Source organism: Aricia agestis, chromosome 22 (genome assembly GCF_905147365.1).
Source record: "Aricia agestis chromosome 22, ilAriAges1.1, whole genome shotgun sequence".
NCBI classification, from domain to species: Eukaryota; Metazoa; Arthropoda; class Insecta; order Lepidoptera; family Lycaenidae; genus Aricia; species Aricia agestis.
Window position 1 is genome coordinate 4,302,413 of NC_056427.1, and position 12,073 is coordinate 4,314,485.

Sequence of the window (12,073 nt, forward strand, 5' to 3'; positions counted from 1 at the left end):
CACATTAACCGTATTTCTGCCGTCAGTTGTGGACAGGAGAAATGGATCATTAGTACAGCTCAATACGATGTGAAACACCACATTTAAAATACGATAAAATTGGTATGGACTTTTTATGGATATCGAAACTAAGTGGAGTGACACAATTAATTTGTAAAATCGATTTTCTTTTTTTCGATCTTTAGTATAGCTTTTAAGTGATGTAATTGACATCGCAAAATCAATTTTATAGTAACTCATCCACACTAATATATAAATAAATAAGAAACTGTCTTTCTGACTGTCTGTCTGCTTTCAAGATCGAAACATTTCGTCAAAATCGGTTCAACGGCTTATGGTCAATTAACGGCGGTTCCCAATATTTGATCTATCTCTGGTTTGGCCCTACTAGAGATAGGAATAACTCACATTAGACATTAGAGACATATATTTTACGTCAATTGTGAGCTATTCCTATCTCTAGTAGGGCAAAAACAGAGATAGATCAAATATTGGGAACGGCCGTAAGACTGCAACAGGACGCAGGTGCCCGGCGGGCACTGGCGGCGTATTCCGCGGCTGCCCGCCGTGGATCACACAAATCATTTTACATGCAGTAACGCAGACGGCGTGTGCTTTGTGTACGCGGCGCGGGCAGCCGCAGACATCGACGGGCGTACGCGGCGAAATTGACCGGCCCGCCCCGCCCCGTCGTCTGCAAAGCGCCTTAGGCGTAAAGAAGCAACCAGAAAACAGTATTTAGACACAGTGATAAACTTTCTAATAATATTATTAATATCATTAAGTTACTTCTTCAACAACAAGCAATTCCCCTTTCAAAATATCCCGTAAAAAGTTAAGATCAAAAATATCAGATCGATAACCACATTTTATCAGTCGGTTACAACGATCTCTGGAGTTGAGTAACAGCAATTTTTCTGCACTTTTTACCACAGATCATATAACTGTAACCGCAGGGTAACCGGTTGGAAGCCATTTTCCTTCATGTCAGGGACATGCTGTTAAAAACTTGTCAAAGGTAAAAGTACGTAAGCGCCAAAAAATTTTAAAGCTAAAGGTAGACGTTATAATTTCGCTTAAAAATATTTGTTTTAAAATGTTGGTCAAAAAATTGAGTGTGCAGAAGTCATGCATTTTTCGGGATATTTTTTTACCGCGAGCCTAAGCGTCTCCATACGAAATTTAATCAATATCAAGCTATCTTCGGATTTCCTGTTATCAATACAGATTACACAAATCACAATGCTTATGACAGTTTTAAAATTTTTATTCTCTTTCTAAGGCACTCTGAATTTTTTGAGGAATCTTTATAAAAACAAGTTTTAGAGCAAACCTCATTTAGAGCAAATCTCATCCAAGTGTTACCATTACCTATAATGAGCTGATAAGACAACGGTTTTTGTTTTTTTATGTAAATTATTCTGGTTTTAGAGTTCAAAGTTTGCGTGGGTGTTTGTTATTTATATTATAGTTTATTATAGTTGTATTTACCTGTTAATGTCAGTAGAATTGATGTATTAGATAACGGTATGCCGTCTACGGTATTTGACTGTTAGTTAAGTTGTTTTATTACTAGTAGTGACTTTAGTTCATGTAATTTTATAGTTCCCTAAATGTTTCTTATTATGTTTGAAATGCGAAAAGGTGTCTATCTGTTACCTCTTCACGCCCAAACGACTAAGCCGATTTTGCTGAAATTTGGAATAGAGATGCTTTGAAACCTGGGAAAGGGATATATAAATACTGTCTGTTATCTCTTCAAGTCAAGATTAAACCGCTGAACCAATTTTGCTGAAATTTGCTACAGTAGTACTTAGTGTCCCACGAAAGGACTTAGAATACATTTTATCCCAGAAAAATGTACGGATCACGCGCGATAAACTAATTTTGGCGCAACGGACTTACGGGCGTCATCTCGTGGTAGTGATAATATTATAATCAACACAAAATACGACAAAAATAAAATCTAACCTGATCCTGCGGCTCCATCGCGAACCTCTGCTCCTGGTAACCATGGCAACCGGCGAGTGCACAGAGTAAAACAACTATCCGCCATGTTTGTGTTCTATTTTCGAATTTCCCGCGATTTCGTGCCATGGCTCAATCGCATGGCGGTACCATCATCTGTCGACGGCTGTGGTCATAGTCTGGAACAAAAAAAGAAAGAAAAATAAAAAAAATGCAAGAAAAGTTTGATTGGTATCCTGTGAATAGAGAAACTGAGTTTTATGTTTTTAAATTGGTGTTCTAATTTAAAAATATATACTTTAGTGCATTTGGAATCTTGAAAAACGGTAATACGGATAGACATATTTTGTTTATTAGTATTATTATATTTATTTATTATTTAACATACAATATAGATTAATGTTATCAAATAAATCGTACCCTAACAAGCAGAAAAATAGGCCAATAGTAAGAAAATAGTGATTTATAATGTAGTAATAGAGAAGTTTCTCTCTATAATAATAAGCATTGGAGAAAACTTACTACTTACGCAGACCTACTTATCGGTAAAATACTGGAGCTACTTGATGCATATTATAATATAAGAGCGTGCCATTTCAAAGTCTTTAAAACTTCTTCTTTACAAATGGCCGACTCAGTGACTTGCCAATTTTTTTGGGGTCATTTTGACAATTTTGAGTTATGACATTGACGTAGATGGCATAACTTTTTCATAAAGTTTATTTCTATGAAATAATAACATAATATCATGTCGTGCTATATCCTGAGTTTCGTAAACTTTAACTTTTTAACTTGAGTTTTCAGAAACTAAGGGTTTTGATTTATACTGAAAGCAATGAATATAAATGAATATAAAAATATTTAAGAAACAGTTAAAAATATTACTTATAGAAAAATGTTATTATAATATAGTAGACTATTTGAATGATAAAATCACTAATTATTATACTTCATAGGAATAAATAATGTAAGTAAATTAATGCTATTAATTTATGACATGAAATGTAATATTAATTACAATACAATTAAATTTTAATCAATGACTTTTCCTAATCTTTTTTAAATATTGACTACGTTAATTGAATTAAATTATGCACTACTTGACTATTTTAATGAAATGTTTGAATGAAGTTTATTATTATTATCAAATCAAATTATTTATTAAATTAAATTATATTAAATGTTTTAATTATTTAAGTTATATTTTGTCTTAATTAATATTATTTTTTACCTAATTTACGTTTTATGATTTTTTTATATATATGTAAGTTTAAAACTTCTTATTTAGAGTAGGCTGGTATGTTTGCGACAGAAAAGTAAAATATTTGAATTTTGAAGGACGACAATGTCAAGTTTGTAAGAACTGATAAAAATGTTTTAAGAGAAAATATATTTTGTGTTCAATTTGGAGGATTTAAATTATAAACGTAATTGTCGTTTCTTTATATTTACAGGTACTTATGTTATTCCACTATTATTTTATTTACTTAGTTCTTGTACATATAGTTTTAAATGTTTTACTGTTTGCTTATACATTAAATCTTTATATTTACAGAGAAACAAAATTGTTTATGTTTTCCTCCTATATGTCGTAATAATCTTATATATATATATATATTCAATTGTGTTAAAATTTCATCCAAACTGTCTATCAATTTTATTTTGATTAAGTGTTTTTATATTTTGAACTATTTTGTAGACATGATCAATGATCGCCATCAAATTTGCATGCCTAATATTAGGTAGAAAGACTGGACCTCTGTATAACTATTGTAACACCTATTGTAACGGTACTTTCGGCAAATAAACAATTCTTATTATTATTCTTGACACGTAGAATTGACCGGACTTGCCACCTGTTTTTTTTTTTTTTTGAGTTGTTCCAATTTTGATTGGCTCATTTAAAAATGCAGCGCATCGCAACGTCGCCACAATACACATAAGTACCAATAGTTCGACTGCAAAGAGACGGACAGGTTTCAATATCTGTCAAATTCGTCGGGTTTCACTAGGATTATGAACGGAATGTGCCTCGCGCTGGCTGATTTTAATTTATTTTTAAATATTTAAAATAAAGATTTCAAAATTGGATTCTGACAATTTTAATCGCATGTGCCAAAACACAAACAACAATACGACCAAAGAGGAACACGTCCAGCGAATATGTTATAGTTTTAAATTCGTAGGTAACAATTTAACAACCCTAGCGATGATTTTCGTCATAAAACGTCAAATTTAAAAATTTCAACATCAGTTCTAAGTCGGCATACTCTATAATTCTGTCTACTCTGACGTCGCCTTGCAATATAAACTGACTTTATGGAAATAAATATTTCAAGCAAAAGACAATATGTTTTTGTCAATAATATTATTAAGTACACTTTTTCGTTTTCCACACTGGTTCAGTTGTCAAAAACATTTTTTACGTGTCGCTTACGCGCTTCTTGTTAATCCGGTTGTAATATAAGATGTTTGTTACACGACACTGTTTTTGATTGATTTCACATTTAATTGAAGAATTTATTGATGGACATACGGACAGATAGAATCTTTGTGGTATTAGAAAGTTTGTGGTATGGGCGAAGGACTGGTGTACTTTTTTTGTGAATTTTCTTACGACATAATAAATGAGATGTTAACTTATTTAGAAAACTTGTTACCGCCATGATTTGGAGTACAAACCCACAAAAACTGTACATTTTAATCGCTAAATAGGAGCTGGCTGACTTCTATAATATTAAGTATTCCGGCATAAGTATAATTCCAACAGTTCCATATTTAATTCGATGCAAACAAACGCACAAACAAAATTATATTTAAAGAGCTTTTTTTATTGCCATAACTTACTTCGAGGAAATCAGAAATACTAAGCAAAGGAATTATAGCTGAGAACTGCTTTACTTTTTGAAAATTTAAAATTTAAAATCCATTCATAACGATTATTATTATTTTTTATGAAATAAGGGGGCAAACAAGCAAACGGGTCACCTGATGGAAAGCAACTTCCGTCGCCGGTATATGGTATTTCTCCGGTCGAGCCGACCCATTGGTGCCGAAGCATGGCGCTACCACGTAAACCTGACATAGTTAATAACATCATCCTTTTGAAAATTGGTTATAAATAGGGGTGTGTTGTAACTTGTAAGCGCACGTGCCAAAAAATATATTTTCCAATCCAGTTTTAGTCTAAAAGAGATTATTAAAGTTGATTTTATTAACATAATTAATTGTATATCTATAGAACTGATTTAAATTTATATTATATACTTTAGATGTTTTTTGTGTTAAAGGTCAATATGGCACCCGGATACAAGATTTTTAATTTTAAAGTAGCCATGTTTTGTCAGGTTTTAAAACACCTATACGCTTCTCTTAAATTTTGAAGATTATCCATCCAAATGTGCCTAAAAAGGCTCACTACTAAAAATATAATATACCCTACATTTGACATACTATAAAGACGAAAGAGAGAGGTATATAACTTTCAATCCTATCACCTATGCCATTCTGTCCTATATAAATATATATATATATATATATATATATATATATATATATATATATATATATATATATATATATATATATATATATATATACATATCTGTATTATCTATGATTCTGTCGGTCTCTCCCTCTGTCTCAAGAATCGGGGACAAAATATGATGGTAGTTTAAAATGTTTATTTTTTCCAAAAACAATACAAAGGTGATAAAAGGTCGAGAGTGACATTTTATAGCTAGTCACTTTAACGACTAAAACGAATGTGATAAAATTTGTTAAAAAAAAAAACATAAATATTGCCTTCCTAGAACTGAATGAATGGAAATGATTACATGATATTAAAGTGCCAATACAATGATTTAAAAACCAAATCAGATACATTAAATAAAAAAAAGTAATAAAAATTCTACAGATGCAAAATTATAAAAAATATAGTCCGCTTTAAGTGTATTGATATAGTTAAAATTACAAATTGAATTCTCGCCAGAAGTCAAATAGTGGGATAAACAGGTTTTGATGCTTTATCGCTTTTATCTACAAGGTTACCGTGGTCAGATACATGAAACATTTTATTTTGAATGTTAACAAAGCAGAGCATTTGATAAGATTTAAAATATAATATAAACGTCAGTAAATCACTTGAAATCTGCAAGTGTAATGTCAAAATTATACAATATTTAGCTGAAAATTGCAAATGGCGTTTTTATCTAAATTAATTCTAATGTCAAAGAATGAAAATTATAAGACAAGTGTCAACTTAGGACACTAAATTATTGTTATAATAAAATGGAAGGACTGAGTTTTTTTTTTCTTGTTAACTTTTTTTATACACAGAAATAAAGTTTTTAAAAAGTTGATCTATAATTGTGTTGATTTTGTTCTTGTATTAAAGTGAACTCTGAAAGCATATGCAAGTGAACTCTTTCATCTATTTTAAGATGTTTTTTCATGGGAAATTGAAAGCATATCGGCCGCACACGAAGTCAATTATGCGTAGAAACTAAAAAAACGCGTTAGCATAATATTTGTACCACATGGCGACGTCAGATGAGTATGTAAAAATTTCTGGAAGGATCTTTAAAACCAGGGCTTAACAAAGGTGTTAAGTTTTGAATGGATGTTGCAAATTTGGTCATTTTTAGGGTTCCGTACCCAAAGGGTAAAAACGGGACCCTATTACTTAGACTACGTTGTCTGTCCGTCTGTCTGTCTGTCTGTCTCTAGGCTGTAACTCAAGAACGGTAATAGCTAGAGAGTGGAAATTTTTACAGATTATATATATCCGTTGCCGCTTTAACAACAAGTTAATACTAAAAACAAAATAAAATTAATATTCAAGAGGGGCTCCCAATTCCCATACAACAAACGTGGCGTTTGCTCTACATCAATAATGGCAACAGGTACGTACTTGAGTTTTGCTCAAAGTACTTAGTTATATGCGTACTATAATATTTAAAAGTAATTAATAAAACAAAAAATTAAGGAGTACTCCCATACAAAAAACACAATTTTGGCCTAATTTTGCTCTATAATGGTACGGAACCCTTCGTGCGCGAGTCTGACTCGCACTTGGCCGATTATTTCATTTGAAGAACTTGTTATGATATTATAAATAAATGATTTAGTTGTGATTGCGTTGCCTAAAAAAACTGATCAATATTTGAGACTATTTTTTTTTGGTCCAAATTCAATAAATTTTATCGTAGTATATTATTATTTTGATACTCAGTATTAACTATAATGGTGTATTGGGCAATAGTAATGATTTCGAGTGGTATTGATAACAAAACAGATGGCTGCATATTAGATTAATGTTTTAATGTTACCCGTACGTCTGTACGAGCAAATGAATGGCGGGAACATTTTTCTGAAATTAAAAAGAGCCAATATTCACTGACTAATGGTCTACTTGAAAGAAACAGGTATTTGTACAAAATTTTATGAAAATGGCTCTATTACTTTCGTAAGCTATTTAATTCAAAGAGCCTATGCCCTTCGTCTTTCTTCTTAGTCTACTTTGGTACCAAATTTTATCAAAATCATTCTTTTAGTTTCAGAAACTATTCAATGCACACTTCGGTCCAGCGGATAATATTATTAATAAAGGAGGATAGACAGACATATTATTATTATGGATGAAGATGATTGAATGGTTTAATTAATATTAATTAAACAGTGGGAAACTTATTGATATTCATAATATTGATGTTATAATTAATTTAATATAGAATTATATTAAAATCATTTCAATGCGTTATTAAAATAACAGAATGTAGAATCATTAATTGTATGACTTTTTCACTTCAATGACGAATTGTTTATATCCAACTAGATGATGCCCGCAATTCGTTTATCGCGTGGAAACCGTACATTTTTCGGGATAGAAAGTATCCTATGTCCTTTCTCGGGATTCAAAGTATCTACATACCAAATTCCAGCAAAATCGATTCAGTGGTTTGGGTGTGAAGGGGTAACAGACAGACAGACACACTTTTACATTTATAATATTAGCATGGATTACTCATTCTCTTGATTGACATGCCAATTCGAAGATCTATATTTTTGCTAATTACCTAATATAAGTGAGTAACGCACCACATGGCCACATATGGGAGACAGATACGACTAATCCAATTTAGATATTTCATATTCCCAGCCATAATCACTATGAGCGGATAAAGTCAACACGTGCTGAGAGAGCATAGGTCCATTGACAAACGCTTGAAATGATATGAACCCAAGCAGCAAATGGACGTGCTATAATGGTCGAGAGCACGTTCTTGTTTTCGCTTTAAGTTCTATAAAAGTTCTTAAAACAGTCGAGTAAAAGTGCTGTAAACGTTTACTCGACGCGAAAAAGGCGCAAATTATTCAGACTAAAGTCCTATTAAAGTGGAATAAGCGCTGAGTAAGCAACAAAAAGATGCTGTAAGATTTGAGTAAAAGTGGTAGAAAACACTAAAAGAGTTTTAAGAGTAACCAAAATGCGTATATAGGATATTTAGTTCAATAAACGCAATTGATTTGCTATTATACAGATAAAGTGTGCTATAATAGCAGACGAATTGCTTTTATTCTCCTTTTTAGTTCTATAACAGCGAATAGAATGCTTTTACTCGACAAATTAGTGCTGTAAAGAGTGCGAGCTTGTGTGCTACATAAATTTAATGTAAAAAAATTATAGTTATTAAACTACATCTCAATCCTTATTTATATTATCAAGTTTTTGAGAAATCAATATGTGATTATTTTTACTGTTCGTGTAGCTACTCCAAAACATCATGCGCAACAAGCTTTATTGATAAACCCAAAGGCATTTTTACATAAACATTCATGCGCTGCCTATTTTCTTAAATTTGAAGACTAATTAATATAATTAAATTTACTTAAAATATATTTTTTTACTGCCATTGTCCACATTGATAATCTAGTTGCAGTAACAGCTAACTTATTCCATTAAAAGTCGAGTAAGAGTGCTGGTCACCACATTTATAGCACAAGGTGTCGCCATGATAACAGGATTTAGGGTTCGCTTCGTAAATATCGTATAACAGCTCTTAATTACACTACAGCTCCTATACGAACGTTTTTAATTCTACTATAAGAGTTAGTCTGTAAGCGTGCAGTAACAGCAGCAATGTTGCCATAAGCAATTCGATTGCGTTTATAGAGCTTTTATAGAAACATAAAAGATAGCTGAGTAACGGCTGTATAAAAGCACCCAATTCAGCGAATCATCTATTCTACAGCTATTATACGACTGTTAGAGATCAAACGATCGAATAATGAGTATTTTAGCCATATTAATTCAGCATCTGCTAAAAGGTGGAGTAAAAGGGCTAAAACATAGTGCTGTAAACGTTTATTCGACGTCCTTAAAGCACACATTAGCAAATATTGCCAAATAGTCGAGATAACCGCTATTATACGATAAATAGGTGTTTTATGAACGGTTACCCGGCTCTTATACGATTAAAGGCTGAGTAAAAAAATCCTTATTCGACTGTTTTGCTGCTTGGGAATGTACCTTCTTGGTGGAAATTCATGTTTCACAGTAATAATATACGCTTTTCATGCACATTGTTAATTAATAAAAGTGGAAAGAGTGCATGAAAAGTGTATATTATTAAATACAAATAAATTTGCTATAAATAAATAAATACTATTAAATTAGCAATGAGCGATCAGTTGATATTACGAAGATATTATAGTTAAAATGCGTTTGATTACGTAAGCTTATAAAAAACCAAGACTGGATCAGGATAGAATCATCAATCATCTATTGATTATAATAATATTTTCTACCACGAGTCAACATCAGTATAAAATGATATACGCATTACGCGAGTTATTTACACATTTTTATAACACATTTATTTACAGGCATTTTGTTAAAATAAGTTTTTCCCAATTTACCTAATAAAATGAGTTATAAAGCCACGATAACATAAACTATAAATAATAATAATCCCAACCCATCAGTCAAAACTTTGAGGCCCGAACATAAATCACCAACGCCCACAAAATTTGTAACACACGAAAACAACACCCTAATCGCAACTGATAACTGGCGGATAGAGGTTTTTGCCTTTTTTGGCGGATAGACTTTTTTGCCTTTCTTCGTACTTTAATGGTTGCGGATGGACTTTTTGCGATGGAGTTTATTGGGGCCGTATTACAAGCTTTCAGGAACTATTTTGCTTTAAAAAGTTGTATTTAAAAGACTCGTATAGTCTGTAGAAAAGAAATGGACATACGGTTTCGGGGCACTAAATAAGGGTATATCTAGATTTATTTCTTATAATTATATTATAAGAAATAAATCTAAATATATAAAGTTCTAAAAGATAAGATTATTATAATAGTAAAAATGTCTTATATAAGATGTTATATTATAAAATTAATTTATATCATATTAAATGCTATTTAAATGAAAAATTAACTGAACTAAAAGGATCCGATATCTAATCGTATAGCTTAAGACGGCCATGTCCTGCGGTGTTGCTGTCAAAATACTGTAATAGAGCTGTCTTCTGCACGATTTTGCGGCAATTACCAATTAACGATTTGCAAGTATCAAGACTGGCTTGTTTTACTAGATGACGTCTGTCATTTTGATGATATTATTATATTAGCGATTTGCAAGTATCAAGACTGGCTTGTTTGACTAGATGTCTGTCATTTTGATGATATTTTGTTGTTGAATAAATAATGTTAGGCTATGGCTGGCTATGGATTGTAAAATTATTTATTTTAGTTGAAAATGTCCATACCTCCATTATGCTAATTTTAATAATAAAATTATGTCGGTTACCTCTCACGTCCAAACCACTGAACCGACTTTGCAGAAACTGGATATGGATATACTTTAAATCCCGAGAAAGGACATAGGATACTTTTCATTGCGGAAAATGTACGGTGCCCGCGCGATTAATGAATTTTGACGCAACGGAGTTGCGGGCGTCATCTATACAGGGTGTAACAAAACTAAGTGATAATATTTTAGGATGTGTATGTGTTCCTTTTAGAGAGTTCACTGTGAAAGTAGCAGCGCTGAAAGACCATTTTTTTTTTCACTTTTGTGTGGGCAAGCGCCCCCGAACCCAGTGCGGCGCACGAGTTTCCCAATACAAAAGTGAGAAAAAAAATTGGTCTTTCAGCGCTGCCCCTTTCACTGTGAACTCTCTACAAGGGACACAATACAATCCTAAAGCAGGGGTCACCAATTAGTTTCGCGCGGGGTCCATTTTAAGAAATAAAGTGACCTTCACGGTCCGCACATAAAAAAAAATTACATATCAATGAGAAAAGTGTCAGTTTTTCGTTGCTTGTTTGGAGTGAAATTGGTGCAAGCTATTGACATTAACCCTGGAGATCTCCAGGAATCTCCAGGATTTGATTTTTAACGAAGTTCATCTTCGAACATGGTTGGTCCGCACACAATGGGTCGGTGGACCGCGGTCCACTATTTGGTGACCCCTGTCCTAAAGCATTATCACTTAGTTTTGTTACACCCTGTATATGTGCTTAAAATATTGGCAGTATAAACTACGGATAAAGGAAGATTATAAATATTAATGATCATATTTTTTAAGAAAGCAAACTATTATTATTTACCTTTTTTGCTACTTTAATAGTTTCCTGGACGGAAACATTTTCAATGTTACATTCCTAAAAACAACTTTCTTTAATATTAATATGATATTGCAAATTAAATTATTATTTAGTTTTATTTATATCCTTACAATAACTGCAAATCTTTAACAATATCCTAACTAATATTATATGCGAAAGTGTCTACCTGTATGTCTGTTACCTCTTCACGCCCAAACCACTGAACTGACTTTGCTGAAATTTTCTATGGAGATGCTTTGAGTCTCGGGATAGAATATAGAATCCTTTTCAACCCTGAAAAATGTACGGTTGTCGAGCGATAATCGAATTTTGGCACAACCTGTTTATTATAATAGACATTTAATCACCCATTGTAAAATTAATATCTTAACTAACAACTTTACTAATGAAAACTATTCAAGTTAAACGTATTATGATAACTTATTAATGAAATTAAGGGATTCGTGTATTTATTTAATTAATTTAA

The 12,073-nt window shown here is 32.0% G+C and overlaps 1 protein-coding gene across 5 annotated transcripts in view; it reads right to left on the reverse strand.

The window, feature by feature from the left end:
- Positions 1 to 12,073, reverse strand: part of LOC121738064 (irregular chiasm C-roughest protein-like) — a 101,752-nt gene that overhangs the window by 38,998 nt on the left and 50,681 nt on the right. For all 5 annotated transcript variants that reach the window (XM_042129887.1, XM_042129888.1, XM_042129890.1 and 2 more), the window contains exon 2: positions 1,972 to 2,147. In XM_042129887.1, the coding sequence (XP_041985821.1) occupies positions 1,972 to 2,097 (126 nt within the window). In that variant the 5' untranslated portion in view covers positions 2,098 to 2,147. The remainder of the gene's footprint in view (positions 1 to 1,971; positions 2,148 to 12,073) is intronic.